The sequence below is a fragment of the Homarus americanus genome, unplaced genomic scaffold (genome assembly GCF_018991925.1).
Source record: "Homarus americanus isolate GMGI-L3 unplaced genomic scaffold, GMGI_Hamer_2.0 scaffold37032, whole genome shotgun sequence".
NCBI lineage: Eukaryota > Metazoa > Arthropoda > Malacostraca > Decapoda > Nephropidae > Homarus > Homarus americanus.
Genome location: NW_024731852.1, coordinates 6,304,253 through 6,330,540, shown reverse-complemented (window position 1 = coordinate 6,330,540; position 26,288 = coordinate 6,304,253). Strand labels below are relative to the sequence as shown.

Below are 26,288 nucleotides of genomic sequence, written 5' to 3'. Positions count from 1 at the left end.
TCGAGGGAGTGCAAATTAAGATGCTTTAACCTGTCCCTGTACTCAAGGTTCCTAATGCCCGGGATTAGTCTTGTCATTCTCCTCTGACTTCTTTCCAAGGATTCTATATCCATTCTGTAATACGGTGACCAGAATTGAACTGTGTAATCCAAATGAGGTCTCACAAGCCCAAGATATAGTTTTAGGATGACCTCGCTAGTCTTGTAACTAACACTCCTTTGTATGAACCCAAGTACTTTATTAGCCATGTTTCGAGCAAATACTCATTGTTTACTTGGCTTAAGATTCCTACTTATCATTACTCCTAAATCCATCTCATAGTCGGATTTCTCAATAACATCGTTGTTCATCCGGTATCTGGTTTCCCTGTTTACATCGCCTATACTGAGAACTTTGCATTTGTCCACATTGAATTTCATCTGCCATTTTTCAGACCATTCGAAAAATTTGTTTAGATCTTCCTGTAGTTTTGCGGAGTCCTCGTCAGATTTAATTACATGCCCTATTTTGGTGTCATCAGCAAATTTACTTAAGTTGCTGTCTACGCCGATATCTATGTCGTTTATGTTTCTTGTCCTGTAACCACGCCATAATCCTATTGGAATAGTATCTCCTTTGATGCCATGAGCCTCCACTTTTCTTATTAGTCTTTCGTGGGGGACTCTGTCGAAGGTTTTGCTAAAGTCGAGATATACCACATCATAATTGAAAGATATACCACATCATAATTGTACTACCGCCTGGGAAGATGTTGAAGCATAATGTGTTGTCTAATGGTAGACCCTGCTGTCATATGACATCACAAAAATTGTGACCAAGTCCCAGGTTGCTGATCTGCCTTTCTGCCTCATTTACACACAATTGCAGGGTCTCAATTGTTTCTCTTACTTTGCCAACACCTGTGCGCGGGTGGGCTGGTCCCCGTAAAAAAAAAAAAAAATAAATAAAAAATAAAGAAGAGTTTTTAAAACCTACTCTAATAACTAGAGTATTTTATCCGAACTAGTGAATGAGAGACGTAGTGACACATATTACTTAATATCAATTTGGTTTGTATTAACCAAATTATTTACTTTACCAAATAAACAATAATATTCATAAATAAACTTGGAATTTAAGTACCGTGGTATTTAATGCTTTTGTATATATTAATGATTCTCTTAATATCATTGCTGCCATTAGTTTGTTTATTATTAATATTGTTTTAGTTACCTCGATATTGTTATCATCATTATTATCATTACTGTTTGCATTATTGTATTAATCCCTGGTATTACTTGGGGAGGGGTTATGTTATGTTAGCGTTAGGGTGGTCAAGCTTAAGGTGAAATGAAGTGGTGGGGGGCGAATCTTTAGATCATTTATTATTAGATTATTTTTTGTTGCGTAACACTGAACAAGTTATATAAAGTCAACCTACGTTTACATAACCTTTCCTCCCCCGCTCTCTTACGTCACTTCTCACACCCTTTATTAAGTTATGAATACGCGTTAGTATGAATCATTCTTATGCAGCGTTAACAAATTTCTTCTCCGTCAGTCAGAAAGTGAGTTAATTAGTCAAGTATAGAGGTGCCGGAATTACAAAATGTTTAAAAAATATATAACCTTGATTGTCTTTTATTTCTCTATGTTTATTTTCCAGACGAGCAATGTCTTCTGTTTATATTCGATTTATATATTTTTCTTATAATTTTCGTTTAAAATCATTCAAGGTGCCATTCTCATTTCTATAATAATAATAATAATAATGATAATAATAATAAATAATAATAATGATAATTTATATTTAGGCGACTTGATCTAGGGTAGCCGACAAAGCCATTAGATGCTTATTCCCAGTAGCGTCCAGTACAGTAAAGGGACTGTAAAGGTTGCTGACTATGGCTCACCTCTCCAAACGTTCTCGGGCTGCCTTCACTAATACTGTACAATACTTTCAGACTGTTTATCTCTTCCGGCACCACAGCTTTTAATTCATTCATCCATCTATACTAAACCTCAATGTACTTAACCCCTGTGAGCTCTGTCAAGACCCGACTTGATCAACACTGGTGCAGGTTCAGATACATCCTGGGGCCAGTGCATGTGCCCACTACTTGATAGCAGTGCGTAGCAGAGATGTGACCCTCCGCTCAAGCGGCTAACGACCCGATCAGTGGTGAAGAGGATAAAAGTAAAATATTAAAAATGTGGCGCTGCGGAATGAGGAGTAAATATTCCAAAGACTTTTTATAAGAAAATCTACAACAACTTAAAAATTGAATATGTCAAATTTGAGGTCTGGGTCCGGCCTTGACATAACATAACATAAGAACATAAGAAAATAAGGAGTCTGCAATAGGCCGGTTGGCCTGTGCATGGCAGCTCCTGTCGAGAGTTACGACCACTCTCTATCATCCATGAATCTATCTAGCCTCCTTTTGAAACTTTCCAGAGTTCCCGCACTTACTACAAAGTTGCTAAGCTTGTTCCACTCGTCCACCACCCTATTTGTGAACCAGTTTCTTCCTATCTCCCTCCTAAACCTAAACTTATCCAACTTGAATCCGTTGCTCCGCTGTTTCGTTGCTCCACCCTGACCACGTGTGTAAGCAGTAGCCCATCTGAAAGCCCTTGTGTATTTGATAAATGAGAGTCCGCTGTTCATCATCGGTATACAGTAATGCCTGGCTGTGTAAAGAAGAAAGAAAAAGCTCCGAAGAGGTACTGCTAAGGTCGGGAAGCCCCACAGATATTCTGTTGCCCACTGGAAAGATGTTTTTTCCTAGGCTCCTTTCCAAACCTGTTTAACCACTTGCTTACAGTAGGTGAGGCTGATCTACCACTTGAGTGCTTGACATCAATAAAGGCCGTTAGAATTCGGTTTGATGTTCACAAATATCTTGACACTGCATTCATGCTTATAATGGGTTATTTATTAACAAATTGCACTTGACTATCGTAACAAACCAAACAACAACCAAACATAATAAAGATAGAGAATTCAGTGATGTGTTGGCAACGGTACCTGGAGGTTCCTAGAATTGATGAAGAATGGGATTGTTACGTCGACCTTGTTACAGCGTGACTAAAATATAGATAGACAAACAGTTGCACGTCATAGAATACAACTAATTCTTGTAACAATGAATGGTTTAATAACATCCACTAGAAGGGCTGCGACCGAGTGGATTCAGTCCTAAGGTTCATCCAAGCAAGAGTGGTTACTTTATTTTACAGTTGGGGAAGTGTAATGTCGGCCACGCTGTTTCGTTGTGCACAAAAAAGGGGCATAATCTGCGGCACACTATATCCGTACTGTCACTAACGGGCTCTCAGGCCTACGGGATCCTCTTGCAATTATTTCAGTACTTAATAATACAAATTGTCTATTAAAGTCAGAGACAAACATCACCCATATTTCTCCTTACATAAGAGCCACTATCCTAACCTCCAGCCTCTATCCTAACCCCCAACCTCTATCCCGACCCCAACCTCTATCCCTACCCCAACCTCTATCTTAACCTCCGACCTCTATCTCAACCCCAACCTCTATCCCTACCCCAACCTCTATCTTAACCTCCGACCTCTATCTCAACCCCCAACCTCTATCCCTACCCCAACCTCTATTCTAACCCCCAACCTCTATCCCGACCCCAACCTCTATCCCTACCCCAACCTCTATCTTAACCTCCGACCTCTATCTCAACCCCCAACCTCTATCCCAACCCCCGGCCCCTAACCCAGTTGAGTTCTATAAAAGAGCCATATATATCATTTTTAGATATTGGTATCTTGCAATTTCACGAAAGATTCAGTCGTTATCACACACCTGCTCGGCCATTATGTTCATTGATGCAACTGCAGGTATATTTCAATTGCCCAACATCCACTGACCTGACTCCTGCGCTTTCAAACAATTTTCTGCTGAGCGAAGGACTGATGTTAAGGATTATAATGTTGAATATAAGCTGTGAAGGGATAGGTGGGTAGGTGGGAGATACGTAAACACAGAACTACGAGTATTATCACAGACCATATAATAACACTTTAGAAAAAAAAATCAAACAGAAAGAGACGATTTTAAGGCCATGTATGATGTATCTTTTGTACTGTATTTGATTTTGGAATTATTAAAACACCATACCATAATAATTAGATCTATACTCTATTCCAGGGGTAATGTGAGCGTATTGGCTGCTGACAAGATGATGTTTTAATAGGTGACACATAATAGACTTCTGAACCTTGGGAAGAACTTTCTTTCCTAACGCCCGCGTGATGGTCCCCTTCCCCCTCCCCCCCCCCCCTGTTTGCCTTGATTAGTTTATTTTCCATTGATTAATTTTATTTAATTATTTAATTTCTTTGTTGTGCTTTTTGTTTGCTCTGTGTTTTTGTTTGTTTGTTTGTTTATATATAGCCCTCTTTGTCTTATATGATAACCTGTCCTGATTTGTTGTTGTTTACTTAACTGTCCAGATTTGTGTTTTCTTATTTGTCTCTCTTGATGCATTTCTTTACTTGCTTTTATTGTTTGTTTTTTGTATGTTTTCTGTTTTGTTTCTACAGTAATTATCACATTACATTTACTTTATTTTTGTTATTTGCTTAAAAATTTCTTTACATATTTGTTTGCATTGTCGTGACTTGTCCCAGATTTTGTTTGTTTATGCTGTTTACTTTCGCATGGCTAATTCTATCTAGTATATTGTTGATGATGTCTGTTTTTATAAATATGTAATGTGTGTGTGTGTGTGTGTGTGTGTGTATCTTAATGAAACTGCTGGTATTTATTTTTACACGTGTCAATGAATATGCGTTGTACAGTAATGCAATATAATATGGCGTTACTGAGTTTTCTGATAAATATGTGTATGATTCTCTCTCTCTCTCTCTCTCTCTCTTTCGCAAAGATTAATTCCTCTTGTGTTCGAAAAGTTCATTTCTTTTACAAAACATGACACGAGCTGCAGTCACTATAGTACTCACTAAAACTCTCGACTCTGGTGATGTTGACGCGAAAAATGAGAAGATATTTTATATAGAAATTATTTATGACTGATCCTATTAATGGCATTAATTATCCTTTGCAAGGCTAGGAGATGCTTGGATTGGTAAAGCAACATTACGTAATTAGGATCCGGTTTGGTTAACTAAGATTAGGTAATGTTAAAAGGTTGCTGAGTTAAGTAAAGTTAGATTATAGGTTAGGTAAGGCTATAGGTCGGGGCAAGTATTAGTTCAGGTAAGGTGAAGTTTGCCCTGTGAAAGTTTAGGTCTTTTAGGTGAGGCTAGTGGGAAAATTTGCGGTACAAGCTGGCAGACACAAGTGGGAAGGGCAGGAAAGGCACAGCTACCACTGTTGATACTTGGCTCGGCTAGGTGTTGACCGCCAGGGTGTCAGTCGCTGCCTCGCTCTCACACCGGCTAGAAGTCCCGACTTCAGTGTGTGTTGTCACCCCTCACTTGTATTTCACTTCTGCGTCTCGAGGACTCAGACCGTCTCATCTACAACACTGCCATTATTGTATGAGGGGAGCTGTAACCTTTAGCGCACAGGAAATCTACGAACAGTTTTAGGAAAACTCATAGTCGGTGTTTCAGTAAACTCGGATACCTTACTGGAGCTGCTGCTGTTGTCTTCTGGGAACGTAAGTGATGGAATATTGTTTCTTTTGTACCAATGTGCAGTAGTGATGGTGTGTAGTATTATTTTATTTATTTATTTTTTATTTACTTTTTTCACACGCATGCAGATAATAGAATACGGCGTCATTAGTTATTGTTTACACATTTTCAGCGACTGTCGTGAGTTAACGGCCAGCTGGCCTGGAACAAATACAATACCGTTGAGTGCGGTAGTTTGGCCTCCGTCCTTTGGTACACAGCTGGAATACGTGTCGCCATTTCATCACTAGGTTGGGATGTGCTGGTGAATATTATCTATCTTGGTTTGTTACTGTGCATAAAGTTTTAAGACATTACTCAACATAGAATGAAACGTGAATCATACAGAGTCCAAAAACAGTATAGTAATATAATTGATCTTGAGTACCGGAACTACGGTTGTGTGTGTGTGTGTGTGCGCGCGCGAAGGTCATCATCATGGAACAACCACACCTGAGCCACTGATCGGTGTGACTTGTGACTTTGACCTTATATGAGTACAGTATATTAACATTCACATTATGTCGCTATGCCATGTACACACCTCTGGCTGGATAAAACAAGGAGAAAACACAGTGTCGTGACTCAGAGATATACTGCACGTACTCGAATATATGAGGTGATTGAGGTCAGGTAGATTACGGCGAGATTAGCATAGATGCGTTTATTTCAGATAGATGAAGTTAGTTTGGTTATGTTGACTGGAGTGTGTACGGAATTATACATTAGCCTTTGTCTTAGTATATTTACTGATGTGTTTATCGTGTGCTTAGTTTTATACATAACGATCAAGCTTATTCTCGTATTTGTTTACGTAGTTATGGAAATTTTGTTTGTATATTTGTATATTTTATTTGTTTCGTTAAGTGAAACCCGGTCGATGGATGTAATTATGGTGGTGTCCGTCCGAATGCCTGTCTGTAGATAAATGGTTTCCGTGCATTAACTGAAATCCGATTGGCCACATTGTAACCAGACTAGGATTAAATTCTTTATACACAGTTGATTAATCCTACCGAGTGTTGCCTTGGCCGAGATCAGCCATTGTATTGAGGACTTAGTTATTGTTGTTAAATTGGCAGCGAGGATAAACTGACGTCATGTTATTTAATTGATGATGGACATCTTGTTAGTTCATCTTATATCATTGGCTTCTAAACTAGGGGTAATGGGGGTGATTTGACCTTTTTATTGGGATAATTAGGTACTCCGCCCCCCCAAAAAAAACAGGGAAGAACCGGGTGTATAAATAAAGTACCCACCTATTGTGCGCGAGCCCTGGGAATTTTGACCATAAATTATAATTTGATAATTATCAATGATATACTTGTGCGAGTCATTTTTTCCCGTTTCCTCCACTTGAAAACAATAGTCAGACCTCGGATTGGGCAGCTAGCAATCCCCAGCCACCTCACTGATTACTATTATGTTGTTTGTGTTGTTTTAAAAAAAATGGAACAGTAAAACTTACCTTTGAAAAGTAAATATGATTATGATCTCAGGTGATCCAGGTAGGTATTTTGGAATCAGGTGAGGTGGGGTCATTATGAAGGTAGCCGTGTGAAATGGGGTAATGATTTTAAAAGTTTTGGGACCACTCATTTAATTTAATCGAACCTGCTGTGGTCGGCAGTCTGCTTCTCCGTCCGTTCTTTAAAGCTACTTGCTAAATTATTTAAAAAACATATAAATATACTCCTATTTGATGTTAAATGTGAGAGAGAGAATAACAAGCAGTATTTTCCAGTACTTCAACCACAGTCGAGTCATTCTTCCGCTCACATTAGAGAAGGTCATCCCTTTCAACCAGTGAGATTGTACGTACACCCTTGGGCCCTGAAACATGACAATTACAGCCTTGGTGATGTAGTTACTCCCGGAGGTAATTTGCGTTACTGTTAGCCATGCCCAAGCCTTGTGTGTTACGTCTCTAAAAAACTGCGGAATAAAATTTAAATGCCCAAACTTATCTAACCTAGATTAACCTAACGTAACTTAGCCTAACATAACCTAGCCTAACCTAAACCTGATAATGCATTGGAACTTGATAAAGTTTGATTTTGTGGGATTGTACACTACTATTTTTTTTTATGTTGGGATTTTACCCAATAGGTGAATTTGTCCCGTGTGAAATATGTACACTGTAATAATGTGTTTTGGTATTTAGTTAGGTGGACTTCTGTTTGTGCGCCTCCGTTAATAGTTCCACCTGACGACCGTAAACCATTGAGTTGTTAAGTGTCACCCGGGTATTTCTGACGCTCTTGTATGTACTGTACTTAACCTACCTCTTTGTACACTGTCAGTCGGCACACGGACTAAATTACACTGGTCAAAATATCATCATACAAAATCCACCGTCCGTACGAATACCCACTATGCAAAACTCTACAGGATAAGCGAATCTATGGCTAAATATTGTCAAGGGCTCATAATAGACTTGGCTGCTTGATGAAGATTATAAGACGACTCAAATAATGACCACAAACACTGAGTGACAACCTTAGAGCCCTAAAACAAACGCCCATTAAATACAATTAAATACATTCCTTAAGATATAAACAAAAGGGAGACCCAAGTATATTACCCATCGTTTGGTCGTTTCCTTGGAAGAGTTGACATAACACTCAGCCACATTCGAGAACTGAACCAGAACAATATTAGCCCGTGTGCCGACTGACAGTACAGACAGGTAGGTTAGGTTAGGTTAAGTGAATCATACCCTGTCTTTAAACTGAGGTAAGATTAATACGAGTATGGTTGGTGGTCGTCAGGGTATCCGTCTACCTATGGAATCTTCTCCTCTGGGCCGCCACACCTATACATAATACTAATTCATCGCTATTTGAAGTATTACTCGACCCCCATCCCCTCCATTGGTATATTAGCAGCAGCACGCACGTAGTAACGATTTGGGTCCACCACGCTCGCTTTCTTAAATACTCAAATGTTCGTACGATAAATATTCCGTGCGACTGAAGATGCAAGAATACACTTAACTACATCACACAAATAAGTTATTGAAGTACAGTCTCGTCGTAACTTTGATGTTGTTGCAGTAAGTTGTTTTACATGCTTTACCTTCAAAGTGAGAGCCAGTTAGGTGCACGTATTCATACACTAATGGTGAACGCTACTGTAGCCATCAAACAAATGTCCTAGTATGCACCTGGTGAGTAATTAAGGCTTGGGTTACCAGTATAGCCTACTAAGTACTCTATTTGTATTGTTGTTGGCATAGTGTATGTGTGTTTGTGTGTGTTTTACATAATATTTTTGTTTGTTTTATGTTCTTGTTCTGTTTGTGTGTTATTTGTATAACTGCTTGTCGTATGTGCTGTATATGTGTCTGTGTGGAGGTGACTGGGTGTCCGTATGTCTGTTATCTCTTGTGTATATGTCTGGGTGAATGTTAAGTCTCGTCAAGGTCAACAGGTGCAGGAGGGGTCCGAGTAGTGCCAGTCAGATTTCAGGGTTACTTGCACCCTCTCTGACTCACTCAATCACCCTCCCTCTTGTTACTTGTTTGTCTGTCAGTCTGTCTGTCTTGGTAAGGAGTTTGTTTTTTCCAGCAAGTGTGTTTTATTAACCCGTTTGAAATGAAAACAAAAAATAATAATTTTGATGCCTTTTGTGAACAGTACTTTTCTTCAATAAGCACCTGAGAGACACATTTAGGGTGGTATATTTAAACAGCATAGCAAATCCTTGGTGTACAGGAAAAAACGTAATGGATGAGGCAAAGAAAATTATCCGTTACCTTCATATTAAAAGTCAGGGGTCAGGGGTTTGTAATACGATTGGGCCCTTTACTGAAGCTCAGGAGTCAGTAATAAGAAAAGTGCTTATAGTATTTTTGGTGTGGATGACAATGATTAAAACTTGTGTGTTTACAGCGGCGGCCTTTGTGCACTGTGTCTTGTGTATTAATGTACAGTAATAGAGATTATGTACTAGGATAAACATTGTAATTTTATTATTGTATCAGGAGAGGGTTTACGTCTATTCTAACTATCTATCTATCTATTTATCTATCAGGCTTTGGTGTGTCAGATGTGGCAAAGAGAAAGGATGATACAGAGAAACAAATGAACGGCGTAAGAGAGGAAATGGAGGAAAAAAAGTGAACACAGGTTTTTTTTCTGTATCAGTACCATCACTTGCAAGAGTCTTTAGTGTACATCTGTACTTGCTGTGTTCCATGTACTGTACTGTACTTTACTTACCACACTTTCACCTCATTAGACTATTTCATGTTTTGTTATATCGTTTACTTTTTATAATTCATGCCACTTAAAAAATTAATTCAACGGTGTTTATGAGGTGTCTTGTGGAGAGAGCCACAACTTACAGAAGGCTCAGCCGTGTAAGAAGGCCAACTTATTGTAAAAAAAATATCAGTATTACTTTTGGGGAAATATAATGAAATATAATGTTTAAGTATAAACCTAAAAGTTGGACAAAAATAGTGAAAAGAAACAAAAATATATTGGAGCAACTTGGAGAGCTTGGTAACGATGATACCAGGGTACTGTCTCAAACAGTGTAATTAAAGATGATGTGTGTTATTTATATCAAGTGATGAAAGAAACTTATCTTAGTACATCGATGTAATGAGTGAAATGTAGTAAGATAAAGGAAGTAGGTGGTTAGGGTGACATTGACACACAACAGTACTGACATCCTCCCGTCACGTAGCACCCCGAGGCTGCTGTAGCACCCCGGGGCTGCTTTAACACCCCCTCACGTAACACCTCGAGGTTGCTGGAACACTCCCTCACGTAGCACCCCGAGGCTGCTGTAACACTCCTGTGATGTGTTCCACCAGGCCCGCATGGGTGGATTTGTATATGTTTACAGTAGAGGACCACATTATGACTATATATATATATATATATATATATATATATATATATATATATATATATATATATATATATATATATATATATATATATATATATATATATACATATACATACATATAATGGCCCACATCATGACGGGGGCGAAAATATAATACAGTAATAATAATAATAATAATAAAGATCCAAAAATAAATAAATAAAAAAAAGATCAAGAGTGAGAAACGATATATGTACTGTAGCGTGTGTTGCCAAAGTAAGGGAAATAATTGAGATCCTGCAATTGTGTGTAAATATGGCAGAAAGATCAGCAACCTGGGACTTGGTCACAATTTTTGTGATGCCATATGGCAGCAGGGTCCACCATTAGACAACACATTATGCTTCCAATATCTTCCCAGGCAGTAGTACTTCCCTGTTTGATAGCTGCCTACTATCTGCTACAAAATTTTCAGTTTCAATTGCATCATATCGATTGTCGAGTTAATGCATGATCTAGGTGGGGGAGGGAGGATGATCGTGCCAAGTTTCGAGAAACTCTGTAAACACGACCTCGAGTTATCCGATACACAGAACATAGAACGTGGACACGATTCCGTAATAACCCTCATTTCACCTGGATACAAGATAACCTACTGAACTAGGAGAAGCCGAGACTTGATGTTCTGTATGTGCGCGTCTTGTTGATATATGTGCAGGATACAAGCAATGTGGTTTTAATGCGCTTGAGTGTTTACAGCTCATGGATGGTGAGTATACTGTCTTGAAGGTGTAGCTGTTGCCTATCGTGGTGGAAAATCCCAGTACAAGATAAATAACGAGAGAGTATAAACATGACAGATTTCTGTTACGTGGTGTTGCTGATAATGAAGACATAAACTCTTTTGAACACATATACTCTTATCTGGCAATCTAGATTTGTGTTTAACTCTCCCTGCCCTTTTTTTCTTGTTTATAGTTCAATTTTACATTCGTGTGATTTTAAGTGAACAGAAAGAGCAAGAGAGGTGGGAGAAACGGGAAAGTGACAAAGATAGCTATATAGATAATTTCAGAGAGAGACAGAGGGTGATCGGGAGGCAGCTTGGTCTAAAGAAGATATAATTTTTGTTATTTTAGGTGAGTGAGGTTGTTGTGTACCTTACTTCCGCACATTATTCTGGTCCACCACCGCCTTACCTCTACCACTCCCAACCCTCCGTCAGTCTTGACTAAAGTTTGACTGTTTTTAGCATCTCTTTTAAGACTGCGGCCGATGATTTCTCGTAGATATGCTCTGTGAGTGTGTGTGCATTTAACCGCGTAATAATAAATTCATGTTAATAGTAACTTCGGGTAATATTGGTGCTGGCGTAAAAAAAAGTCTACATTTACACAATACATCATGTTGGAGCACCTTTTGTTAAGCGTGACGCACTCCTTGCTTCACTGATTACCATTGTTTATGACAGAGAGAGAGAGCCAACAAGACTCCTAATAGGAGTCTCTGCCTGGCCGTGGCTGTACGCTCCACCACAAACATCCGTATTACTGCTTTAAACATACACTTGCACCATTCAAGACATTATTTTTCGTATCGACAGGGGTGAGTACAGACTAAGGAGAAGTACAATACAAGGTGTATATATACAGAGGAGGGTGAGATCAGGTCCACAATGGTCAGGTATTAGGTAATGACCCTACTGATCTTTAAAAAGCACGGCAACGGTCGGTAGTCAGGTCAGAGGGTATGGTGACCCAACCTTCTCACCTGGTTACAATTCTTCTTAATTGCAAGGAATGTAATATGTTTTACTTAGTCCAGACAGGTAAAGATCTTGCAACTAGAATTAAACAACACAAATACAGTGTTAGGACAGGCCAGGAATCCAATGCTCTGTTTGTTCATTTGAGGGATAACAAGCATTGCATTGACTGGGATAATGCCTCCTCAGTATTACCTTGTAATTCAATTGACAGTAGGAACATTATAGAACCTAGTCTTATTAAACATACCGAAGCAGTCAACATGAATTTGAGTAATGGCAGGTACAAACTGGACAATTTTGTAATTAAGACGATTTGTAACCAGGTGAGAAGGTTGGGTCACCTTACCCTCTGACCTGACTAAGATGAGGCAGCAGGTGTGTGGGCAGTAAAGGGTGTTACTTCACCTGTTAGAGAAAATGGAAAGGGAGAAGATGATATAGGAATGGGTGATTGGGAGGAAGAGAAAGGGAGTTTGAGGGAGGGAAGAGAAAAGGAAATAGAAAATAAGGGGAATATTAGGTGACAATAGCTGGGGTGCACCACACGACCTTGAGGGGTTGCTGTTACTATCATCATTGTAGGTGAAAGTGATGTCTTGTGCGAAGGTAAGGAGGAAGGTGGAGGGAGACCAGGTAGGGTGGCGCGGAGGGTCGCCAAGTGAGTGTGGTCCACGCAAGGTTTGGGTCCACGTTACAAGGTCGAGGTAGGGAAGGAGGGACGGTCTCTAAGTTGACCTATGACAGAATAATGAAGAAAACAAGCGGACTTGATTATGAAGTAGCTTAGAGTGTTGTGAGACTAATACAAGTTTCATAAGAGCGTCGTTGTAGAGAGAAGGGGATAAATGTTTGTTTGTTGTGAGGTAAAAGGGAACGTGAGGCGCTTAGTAAAATATTCAGATATGAGCGACAAGCAGGAGGGAGTATACCAGTTACACACCCAAATATAATGTCTAGAATGGGTCAGTATGTGACCGTGACATGCACCAGAGTAACACTTTTAATTTTAACCATACAAGAAAGCATATTACTTTTAGCAATTTATGTTGAAATAATTTCCATCTTTCGAAATCGCTAATCAAAGTGAAAACACTAAGTAAATTTCTGTAAATTCTAATTTCTATCTCCTTATAATCAAACGAATCGCTAGTCATCCGAAGGCCATTTGAGGTTTACAGCCGTGTTTACGCTTTAAATTTTCATCCATGACGAATATCTCAACAACGTGCGAGCAGTAAACAGCCCAGTGTAGTGTTGCTAGACTTCCTACCCGTCCCTTATACACAGTACACACCTTTCGGCTACATAAGTGGCATTAATTAGTATAGCATATTGTGTAAACTTTCACCCGCCTGTCCTGTTAGCTTGTCTCATAATGGGAGTTTTTACGTCTCTTAGTGTGAACTACATTTTTATTTTGTTTTCACAGCTGACTGGTCGTATAGTGTCGTATAGGGGGGTCGCATAATGTAGACTGTTGGGTGTCGTATAGGACTGTATTGTGACTACTTCTTACACACACACACACAATGATGACCAATGCCGGTGTGTCTCAGGTGTGTTGCTGGTATCTTGAAGCATTGTGAAAGATGTTGTGTCTGGATGGTATTCTGGAGGTCTGGTGATCACGTCTAAGTCTCGGTGATTTGTATATGGTGACTTGGTGGTCTGGTGAATCTAGTCTAAAAGTCGATTTGTTAGGGGGAGGGAGGGAAGGAGGGGGAGTGGTAAAACAGGAGAGAGTGGGTAGAGGGAAAGGAAACAGAGGAGAGGAGATAGTAGAAGTTGGAGAGGAAAAAGTGAGGGGATAGGAGGGATGAGAAAAAAAAGAGAAGAGAGGAGAGATTAGGGAGTGAGAGAGGGAGGGAAGACAGCCAGACAGAAAGACAATTAAGTTCATGAAAATCAAATTTACTTGGTTGAGGATACAGTTCCATAAAAAACTTGTTCACACTATATCACAAGTTTGTTTAACATCACTAATATAATTATGAATTGTACTGAATTAGAGTATGTTTTAATATTTGAAAATCTAAGTAGCGCGTATACAAGTTTAAGGTTAAAGGGTACCAAGAAAAAAATAACAATCCCTCACAAGGTTATTAAGCCACATACAGTATACTGCGCACACATACACGATCCCTTCAGTTACGTTCTAAATCGCAATCGATGGAGTCGGTCGCTCCCTCGTGTTTTCATGTTCCTAGTATCTCGTTACAGTGTACTGATCTCTGTGCCTGTTGTCACTCCTTTAGCGAATTTGAAAGACGGTTCTTCTCTCTTTTATGACAGAGTAAACTTTGCTCCAAATATAAGGCATATCTAAGTTGAAGGAATGTCTGAGAATATGAGGACATTTGTTATTTCAAGTACAGTATAAAGTATGTTCCACTCATTGTTTGAGGGAGAAAATAAAAAGGCAGGTTACCTTTATGACCACAAGACCTTAAGGAGACTAAACAAGTAAGGGTTTGCTTGAAGCTTAAGAATACATTCGGGACAGTACGGGTCGCCAGTTTTCTGAAGACTTTGAAGAAGAGAGTAGAAAACAAGTAAACAAGGAGGAGGAGCCATGGGAACACCCGCCTGGTGGGGATCACACCACCAAGGGTCTATAATATATTACGACGCCACGACCTATTCCCTTGGTGGGCTAGGCCTTTACTGCATTAATACCTGCTTCTTATAAAAAAGAAAGAAGAATTACTAACAAACTTAGTGCATCATTATTACAAACTGGCCGGACCAGTCCTTGATATTCCCAAGAATCCTTCAATCTCAAATACGCTATTAAAGATGGCGCCATCAACCTTCATTTGTCCTTGATGCACAAGTTCCTTCCACTAACCACTTCATTATGTCTAGTTTGCACCGGTACATCCTGTTTTTTACTGAATCAGTGACTGACTACCCTGATTTATGTTGTATGCCCCGCAACGAGGACTACTGTAGTGACTGACGGCACTGAAAGACGCGGGCTGGGGGTTGATTGTATGTGGGTGGGGATGGAAAGGGTGGTCACGGTGATGGTACAGCTACCCATCCTGGAGGAGATACTGTTTATTTTTTTTCTTATCTCGGTGTATTAGTGTCATATACCATGTCTAGATGCCAAGCTTTGCCCATAGTGAACAGCATTGAGCACGGCTGTTCTCAGGGCCGGATTAAGGCCAATTGATGCCCTAAGCACAGCCCAACAATGGTGCCCCCTCGGCCCTCCCATTGCTTAACTGACAAGATATTATGACCATGATTAAGACTCAATGAATACTGATGTTGAAATATAAGATAAAAAATTCAGGTTTCTTCCAGGCCATCCCACAAGCCAGATCCTACAATTTTCTCATCACTGATGTTAGACTAGAACCAGAACAAATAAAGTTAAAGACAATTAAGAAATAAAAGCAAAGTGTTGAAGTTTTTCAACATTTGATAATTATAAAAATCACTTAAATTAGACAGTTTTGATTTAACCTTATTTCTTATAACAACTAGGCCTAGAGTTACTGCTCTTAATTTAGTAACACAATATATTAATATAGTTAAAATATCTACCTCTTTATTTTGTAAATATAAAGTAATTTAATTTATGAGAAATTCAGAAACTCACTTGTTACTTCACACAATCCACCTCATACCACACGTTAAAATAGACACATTTCGTTGATACTGCAAGAGCCTGAGTGAGGGCTGAGAAGCGAGGGAACGAACTTAGACAATTTCAGACGTTCAGGATCGTTCTTGAACGTGTATAAAATAAAGCCTTTTCCATTGGGCAACGTGTCCTTTAAAAAAAGAAAGGAGCACAGTTTTCTTGGTTTAAAACCCTTACAAAACATAGTTAACGAACAAAATGGGATAAATATGTTTCACCAATTTTATACGGCGGTTTTACACTAGCCTATTAGGTTTTATCGCAAATATGATCTGGTCACTAGAAGGCATAATACCTTCAAAAGAAAAACCTGCGGTGCCCCATTCTTTTGGTGCCCTAAGCACGTGCTTATTTTGCTTAATGGTTAATCCAACCCTGGCTGTTCTTAAACATTGTAATAAACAGGAACACACACACACATGCCTGGGCCCATACACCCACGTAAGCTACCGTTAGAATGTTTATAGCACTTGTCAGACCAGAATGGACGCAATTAGTTACAGCCTCAAGGAAAAAAACATGTAGGCCTATATGAGGTGACCTGAGGATAGTTCCGCCCATACCGTGGACTAACCAATCAGTGTACAGAACATAAATATCTTTGAAAAGCTCTGCTCTGATTGGACACTGAAAATGTCTGTTCGGTAGAGTATACAGTGTTAGAAAGACAGACAGTTTAGCTGTTGAAGTGATAGAGTGCGAAGGTTATTCTGGGTGGCCCTGCGAGCGTCGTACTGAGGCGTGGTAACGTGTATTGTAATGTTTTTTGTGTAGTCGTGCGGGTGTATTGTGAATTCCTTTTCCCCACAGTATCTATAGAAATAGGACGAACGCCTATGACTTCATATCACGTAGGAGCTGCTCCCACCAAGAGGCAAGCTTACCGCCACTTCACCAGGAGCGAAACACTTAATAGTTCAGAAGGCAGTATAGTATAGCACGTGATGCTTGTCATACAGTATTACTATAACAAATCCAGCTTACCCAACTTCTGTATAATCTGACGTACGACGGGTTATGTTGTGTTCACATCGACTAGATATGTTGGTGATGGAATTTCAAGATGTAATATAACTTGTTATATTAAGCCGAACTAAAGAAAACATTAGCAACTGATGCAGACGGGATATTAAGTTAAATTAATAACTTATGCGGTTGACTGGCTACTTTGATGGCCCTAATTGTTGACAATACACCTGTATCATATTACACTACGAACAATGGCCTCGGTCACGTCAGAAACCTACCACCGAGCTTCCACAACCTGAACCCTGCGTAGTTAAGGTTCGAGTTTCTGGTTGTTGGGTCCGGAGTGTGGGGTTTGAGTAGTTTATTTCAGACGTGGCCAGCGGCCTTAGAATGTATTGCAGATGAACAATACCGCCACACTGGTTCTTGTTTTATTTGTGTAATATAGAAAGTAAGTGAAACCTCATTAATTATTAATTTTCCATAGAAATAGAAAGGCGCGCATTTAAAAATACTGTACAAGAAGAAATAAATGAGGTCTCTAACTGTATGTTTAAGAGATTGAAAAAATACGCCGTTTGCTGGCTCCCGTGTTATCCAATGAACTAAGGAATATATATATATATATATATATATATATATATATATATATATATATATATATATATATATATATATATATATATATATATATATGTATATATATATATATGTGTGTGTGTGTGTGTGTGTGAAGCAGATAAGGGGAATCACTTTTACCAGGAGCTTGTTGGTAGTAGAGATTGATGCCAATTCGTGTCGTGTCATCGAGGAAATGGGAAAGTCATCAGGCCACAGAAATCCCGGGAAAAATATGCTGCATCAAGTTTTATTCGTTACTTTCTGGGAACCTATTGTTTTTCGTGTTCAAACTTCATGTCTATATCACATCACAAGCAACACTTCATTCTAAGACGGACCGGACCTTCTGTATTTCATTTTTTGCTTCCCTGGAGGATTCTGTATCCATGATGAAGATAATTAATTGAACCAATATACTGTACATATGTTCATGTCGGGGAGAACAGGGGGGAGGTGGGGTGAGATGGGGAGTTAATTTTTCCCACTCAACGCTTCAAATCTGGTGAGAAAATGAAATTAAATAAATAATAATAATTTACAAGGAACAAAACAGCACTTTTTACCGGCTAAGAGCTGTTATTATACTGTGCCTCACCTTATGTTGAAGTCTCTCTCTCTCTCTCTCTCAAATATATGGTATAATATCAATCACGCAACAAATGATTATCTGAATAAATCTAAAAAGGCGATGTCAGCGTATAAGGGGAAACGTTTCACTAGAATGTAGCAACATTCATCAGCGTCTACTGGGGTGGGGGGCACCAGGACGACCCCGTCAAAGCCAACAGTACTAAGTGTTTCATAGACCTCAGAAGTCTGACACTTGATAAAGTTCCGGTTCTTACCTTGTCGGAATTCAATGCTGAAACCGTGCTGTCTGCAGTACTTCATCATCCAATTAAAGCGTTCCTCTACAGTTTTCAGAGAGTCCTTGGGGAAGTGGAGATTCAGCTTACTTGTTTGTTTAGCAGAGGGCAGGGTGATAGGGTCCGTGGCATTGGTGTTTCCACTGTGGCTAGTGTTTCCCATAGAAACATTACCGTCATTGTCATAATCACTGGGGTCTGACTCTTGAAGGGTGTTGGATTCAGTATGACCAGGCGAGTTGGTCATGGCTTCAGTATCAGAGATGTCTGCGTCTATGAGAGAGCCTCTTCTGGGACGTTTATGTCGACCCCATATGCTGGCAAAACTTGCCAGCTGAGGGGACCTTTGTGGGACGATCGGGAAGTCAAGAGCACCTATATGGGCACGTCTGTCCCCTTGGGTGGTCACGCCACGACTGTAGCATCTTGGGTATATTTAGGTCAATATGTAAGGGTAGATGATCAGTGAGACCCTCCAGTCAACGTCAGCACCAGCAGGAACAAAAGCAAAAACACCACCAACAGAAGCGTCAACAGGTACAACAACAACACTAACAACCACCAGCACCAACTACTACTACTTCTTTATTATCAATTGGAATCGATTATGATATCATCCAGTGATAAGAGAAATGTGTGAGCTCTAAGGTAGCTCAAAAGACCGATATGGTGCCTACAGGGTCGTCCACAGATGTTGCATTTGTAGAGAGCTACTACATCTAGGGAGGAAGGGACGGATTGGCGCTTGTCCGCCTTGGCATGCATTCGAGCTAACTCGAAGGTTTTAACACTTTTGTGTAATGTTTCTCCAAACGTTACGCTGTGGAGTGAGTGTCATTCAGATGGGGAAGTCAATTTGGCACCTTTTCAAGTTTGCCTTTATTCCTTTACCCGTTGCCAGCCAGCACTACATTTGTCTTTCTCTAAATGGCTGTAGAGTTAGCTGCTTTGATAGTCTACTCTCGCCCAAGTAGGGTAACTTGGCCGATCCAACGTAGATGGTCATGGATACCGTCAGCCTCGATGCTGCTACAGTTGGTGTCAGCGAGGATACGTTACCAACAACAACTACAAGACCAACAAAGCTACAGTACTAACAGCTACAACACTGATAGCTACAATATTAACAACAATAACTACGGTGCTAATAACTATAATACCAGCAACAGCTTCACATCCACAGAATTAGTAATAAGAAAGACACTTCATTCATTTAGTTCATTTAACGCTTGATATTAAGCCGCTGTGTAAGAGGAACAACAGCACGGATCAGTAGCAACACCACGAGGAGAGGCAATAATGGACTCAGTTTGTGAAGACAGAGGAAGATTACTCACATTCGCCTCTCGACAAGAGTTGCCATGCACAGGCCAACCAGCCTATTGCAGACTCCTTATTTCCTTATGTTCTCACGCAATGTGTGTGACATAACCGTGACATAACATTTATGTAAATAAACTTTCGGAAAGAAACATAAAGGATACTTCCAGTTTCGTCAGCGGCACTGATAGTATCGTGCTGTCCTTGACAATTCAGCTTCTAGTTCAGGAATATAGAAGAAGGACGATGTGATTACCTGGGGGATTCACAGAGCTAGGGAATTACCCAAGTAGTGAAGGAAGTCACGAACATGTTAAAAAAAACCTGCCTCTGCCATGTACTTACAAAACAACATGGTAAGTGGCGGGGACGTCAAGGTGGGCAAGAGTTTATACTCCTGTGTTTTGTTATTGTATCAACCACTGATAGAGCCGCGACAATGTGGTCAGTTTACTCGACGATTATTGCTATACCCCTCCCCCACCCTCCGTCTGAAAGATGTGCCGTAAGCCCTAATGATCGTTGTTGCTGTGTCTTAAGCTCACACTATAGACATGTCGTGGTGGTTTCGTTAAATATCGGCGGCCCTCATAGTTGTTGTTGTTGCAGAACGCTTAACAAATTAATGCCAAAAAGGATCATTTTGACAGTACAGCAGCTACAATAAGACGTTAATACATGCATACAACTGTGAGTAGATTTGACAAGTGTTATATTAATTCATTGTTTACGTGTGCAGTAATAAACATAATTTCATTTTTTACACATCCAGTCATTGAAAAGTTAAGAGAATAGTGTGGCAAAGAGAGCGGTTAATCTTAAGGTGATACGACATTTGTTTATGTTTTCTTGTGTAAGTCAAGAATTATATCTGGTTTTGTTGATATAGATTACAGCATGACTGATTTGCATGTACTCGATCAGGTTCCATCTTACACTTCTTTTTGTCACCTACTAACACGCTTTGTCAGATATACATTGCATGCCAGACCCGTGAAGGCACTTTGGAAGATTTTTTTTTTTAAATATAAAAACCAGCCATGGCCTCCATCTTTATCACACAATGACACATTGAGAAGTGGGACCAAAGCTAATTTGATTTCATGTCTTGAGAATGAGCTAGATGAATGTTGTACCAGTGGTGAAGGCAACTGCACCTGGCATGACATTTTGCGACGATCCAAAGAATGTATTTCGGCAATATGTTATGAGAGACCTTGAAGTGACAGAAATTAAAAGACTGGATATTGTTTGGGATATTTACATCGATAACACCTAAAGGCGCACGGGTGCCAGGAGTAAGAGAGGAAGTGGAACTAGAAGGAAAGTTCTTCCTGGAGCCAAAACACCTTCACATTGGAATGGTTTTTTGGGAATGAATGAAAATAAAACAGAACTCTTTCGTTTCCATGCAAACTGTCTTAATGACAGCAATGAAAGTGTAAAAATAATTTGCAACACTTTTAATGAATAGTTCTTGTATCACCATGTAGTATTGAATACATAGAGGACCGTCAGCCTTGTGCATAAGAAGCTGTTGCTATATGTACAAATTTTGGCTCCATGTGGTTATCAGAAAGTAGTCATTACAAATGTTGACACTGATGTGGTGGTTATAGCAATTTCATTATTTGAAGAGCTTAATATCTGAGAACTGTGGATAGCATTTGGAATTGGGAATTATTTTAAATATATTCCAATTCATGAGATTGTCAACAAACTTGGGCGTGAAAAGGCATCTTTACACCTCTTCCATGCTTTATCTAGAAGTGGTACAACTTCATTCTTTGCAACGAAGGTTAAGAAGACATGTTGGGAAACTTGGCCAGTTTTTCGAGAATTCACTGACCTCTCAGCCAGACACATTGTCGCAGCAGCGTTTGTGAACACTTGAACAATATGTAGTTCTATTGTATGATCGTACTTCAGATTTCATGGTTATCAGCATATATATATATATATATATATATAGAAACCGAGATACTGTACTTTCCGGCTCTATTGTTATCACTCATTCCTCGCCCATCCGCTTCCTGTAAAAAAATATTTGTTAATTTACGACTATCACACACGCACACACACACACTCACTGTAAAACATACTTACAATATAAACATGTGCATACAAAAATAGATATGCAGCCAATCAATCAATCACTCAGGTACGCACATACCTATACAATAGCACATACGGAATCGATCACTCATTAAGGTGCCGCATGGCTTCATGTATCAGAGTTAACGGTCACTGCGCTCCTCCACTAAACGTATAAACTCGTCTACCAAATCTCCCACTTTTGCGTCTCCAGGATTCAGCTTTCAATTTTATTCGTCCATTCTAGTCTGTGTCATCTCCCTGGCCTTCCTATCCCTTAATTTTACCCTTTTATCTCTCTGCCATGTTGCCTTATTTTATAAATTTACAGTAATTCCCTCGTTGTACAAGTGCAAGTGCTGTCACTAGGTACCCCTGTACAATGACACCAGAAGCATCTGGCATGTAGATCCACAATGAAAACGTGGATAAGATATATCTTTATAAAATCACACGGGAAAAGGGAAACAACGGAGCGCCTTAGCTTTCGTCTTTATTCAAGACATCTTCAGAGGCAACTGGATTACATGGGCAGAGATGCTTAAATATACAGGGTGACCATAAAAACATGAGGTCAGGTCATAATGATGTCATCCACTAATCCCCACACCAACACACACGTAGAGGAGCTTAAGAGAAGGGGGTGACGTGATTAGTCAGGTCAGGTAAAAAATAAGGGACCCACTAAATAACTATCATACATCTACATCATGTAGATCCACAATGAAAACGTGGATAAGATAAATATATATATTTATATAATTTTTTTTTTTCGGGGATTAGCCCACCCAGGCACAGGTCACTGACCCTGCAATTGTGTGTAAATGAGGCAAAAAGTCAGATCAGCAACCTGGGACTTTTTGGTCACAATTTTCGTGATGCCTTATGACAGCAGGGTCTGCCATAGACAACACATTATGCTTCCAATATCTTCCCAGGCGGTAGTACTTCCCTGTTTGGTAGCTGCCTAATACCTGTATATATGTAGGGGTGACCCGAGTGATAGATACGAACTGAAGGAAAAAGAACTAATTAAAAAAATGGCAACACTGTATTGTAATAGTCCATGTAAGTGTTCACTGTTGGCAACTGTTTTACTTGGCGATACTGACCTTGTCTATTGTGTGTGTGTGTGTGTGTTGCATCCTTCATGGTGCCTCTCTGTAGTGGTGATACGTATGGTGTTCAATCTAACCTAACCTAACCCAGTCTAATGTAACGTAATCTGATTCATCTCAATCAGACCGATAAGAGATAATATTGCATAACCTGCTTTAAATTAGGTTTATTGAGTTACGTTAAAGTTGTCAAAAAATTTTAAGTGTCTTTCTCTCTGGAGGTAATTAATTGCAGTGTTGTTACATAACCACAGCTCCGAATAGATTCTCAAGAGATTCATCCAATATTTCAATTCTACTCTGTAAAATACACGCGTTCATAAACAAACAAATTAACCTGACCGCACTCACTATCCCTGTAAGACAAGTTTTTAGCTGTTCCCGCGCCCACTATTACTCTTGTTGTTTTTCCCGTTCCAACAAATAGTTCCGGCGTCATTTTGAGCATTTTAAGACATCCTTTTGGCCATGGCTCACTGTTTGTTAACCTTTTTACTGAACGGCCAACACAACTAGTTGAAGCCATGTTGGGGTAAGGAGGCTGGTGGCTTGTGTAGGATGCTCCCATTGTTAAGATTCCTTCTCTTGTCGCTTATTTGTGAATTCTGTTTTTGTCTTGGTGAGGGAGAGACTGGCAACTCCTCGGCACCAGTTGATAATTAAGTGAAAGTTGTTGGGTTACCTTTTGAATTGTTTGTTATCTTTCTTTTGGTTGTTAAGGTTTGGTTATGTTTGTGCTGGTACACCATTTTTTTTCTTCAAAATACTACTTTATTTTATTTTGGTATCGACGCATCTTTTATTACTACGAGACAGTAGTTGAAGAGTAATAATAATAATAACAATAATAATGTAACGATAGATTCATAGAAACAAAGTAGATAGAAAAGTTCACGTAAACAAAACGAGATATACAGACAAAAAAGCGAGAGATAAATATATAAATAGTGAGAGGGAGATCAGTCATGACCTTCTACTGCAGGTTAGGTTCTCTGCGTCCCATGACCTGATTGTCTTATGCCTGAAACTTTCCACTGCTCACCTGTCCTCTCTCGCATTGTCAGTTTCTATTTTTTTCATTTAAATATGTTTACTGAACTAAAATTGAATAATGAAATATATAGAACGCTGTATTTCCTAAAAGTTTATATTAACATTTACTGGCGAAAGATAAGAGGGTTAACATTACTGGCAAATCTCATGTCTTTCGCGATGGCCTATAGGAATTGTACATAAACGACATAGATATCCGCATAGACAGCAACATAAGTAAATTTGCTGATGACTCTAAAAAAAGACGTGTTATTAAATCTGACGAGGACTCAGCAAAACTACAGGAAGATCTAAACAAATTTTTCGAATGGTCTGAAAAATGGCAGATGAAATTTAACGTGGACAAATGTAAAGTACTCAGTATAGGAGATGTAAACAGGGAAACCAGATACCAGATGAACAACGATGTCATAGAGAAATCCGACTGCGAGAGAGATTTAGGAGTAATGATAAGTAGGAACCTTAAGCCAAGTAAACAATGTGTTTTTGCTCGTAACTAGGCTAATAAAGTACTTGGGTTCATACAAAGGAGTGTTAGTTACAAGACTAGCGAGGTCATCCTAAAACTGTATCTTGCTCTTGTGAGACCACACCTGGATTACGCAGTTCAGTTCTGGTCACCGTATTACAGAATGGATATAGAATCCTTGGAAAGAATTCAGAGGAGAATGACAAGACTAATCCCGGGCATTAGGAACCTTGAGTATAGAGACAGGTTAAAGCATCTTAATTTGCACTCCCTCGAGAGACGTAGAGCGAGGGGCGACCTGATAGAGGTGTATAAGTGGAAGGCAGGGCTAAACAAAGGGGACATTACAAAGGTACTCAAACTATCCAACCAGGAGCGAACTCGTAACAATGGTTTTAAATTAGACAAATTTAGATTTAGGCGTGAAATAGGTAAACACTGGTTTGGAAACAGAGAAGTGGATGAATGGAACAAGTTGCCAAATATCATCATTAACTCGAATACGCTGAATAGCTTCAAACATAGGTTGGATGCTTATATGAGCAATAGGGGTTGGGTGTAAACGGGACTGTCTAGTATGGGCCAATAGGCCCGCTGCAGTTTCCTCCATTCTTATGTACTCATGTTTACACCTTTATACATCACAGATATCAACACAACGATACAATATGTATATATTCTAATATAAATGAAAAATAAAATAAAATGAATAAATAGCGAAGTGATAACCTTGGTAACATTCTGATAGTGTTCTTACTACCACCAAGTTACGTGTATTATTCCAGATGAAACTAAATGTAACATACTTCCTTGACGTAAATGTACTGTACAGTATATATCAGGTGCTTTCAAGAGAGCTCAGGCTCTCAACTGGCTCAAACATGTTAATATTGTTACTATTATTCACTCTGTATCTCTGTTTTTCTGTCTAAATAAACTGTTTCAATATAAGATAACTCCCTTTCCATGTCTGTCCAGACGCAGGATTCGAACCCAGAACAAACTTTGAGCGATACACACGCTACCGCTGTATGGGCCCGTAGCCAAGGGTATAATATCCGCATCCTGGTTTCTCAACTAAGCGAATTCCCCATTATTTCCTCTTTCATCTTGTTATAATCGTTATTGTAATACGTATTTGAAACTTGGCCTGCTCTCGTCACGGGATGGCTAGTGACAACGAGAGGGCTAGTTCCCAACATGGCCACCACACCTTCCCTGTCATTTAGAATGAGATCTAGAGGTTTTGTGTTTGTTCCTGTTTATATTGAGTGGGATTTTTAACATGTTGGAATAAAAGAGTTTCTACAAAAAGAGTTGCTGGGTTCTTAAAGTCATATGATGTGATTTCATTCCTCCAGAATCCAGACGATGTCGCCGTAAAGTCCTCCATAACATTGTTAAGGCTCTTAAGCCTCTTAATTTTTTTTCATTTAATTAATTGCAACTCCTGGATCTGTAAATACACACAAGACTTTGGAATGGTAAAAAAATAAAGTTCAGTATGATTACATTTCAGCAGCATGAAAGTTCCCTTTAAATGAAATAGAACTTCAGTTACTCAAGTAGGACGACATTATCTTATCATGAGTCCTGAATATCCATATAGCCACCGAAACGTCACAGCCAGGGTGAGGCTCACACCATATAACTGTCAGGTGCTTCATGATTTTTCCGTCCCAGTTTCACATGTAGTTGGTTTAGTTATTTGAAGAAAAAAATTACATTTAAATTTATATTTAAAAATGAAACACAAATACTGTATACCAACCTGGAAAATAATCTCGAAATAATTATAGTTCCCCCCCACAAAAAAATTATGCTGCATCTGGTAACAGTAACACTGAGTGTCACTTGC

At 39.3% G+C, this 26,288-nt stretch overlaps 1 protein-coding gene across 2 annotated transcripts in view; it reads left to right on the top strand.

Annotated features, from left to right (window-relative positions):
* Nucleotides 1–5,362: 5,362 nt before the first annotated feature.
* Nucleotides 5,363–26,288, top strand: part of LOC121867979 (alkaline phosphatase-like) — a 60,042-nt gene continuing 39,116 nt past the window's right edge. Inside the window, exons 1-2 of one of the 2 annotated variants that reach the window (XM_042368156.1) lie at nt 5,363–5,636; nt 5,786–5,917. In XM_042368156.1, coding sequence (XP_042224090.1) covers nt 5,910–5,917 — 8 coding nt within the window. In that variant the 5' untranslated portion in view covers nt 5,363–5,636; nt 5,786–5,909. The remainder of the gene's footprint in view (nt 5,637–5,785; nt 5,918–26,288) is intronic. The other variant, XM_042368157.1, reaches the window with a different exon arrangement.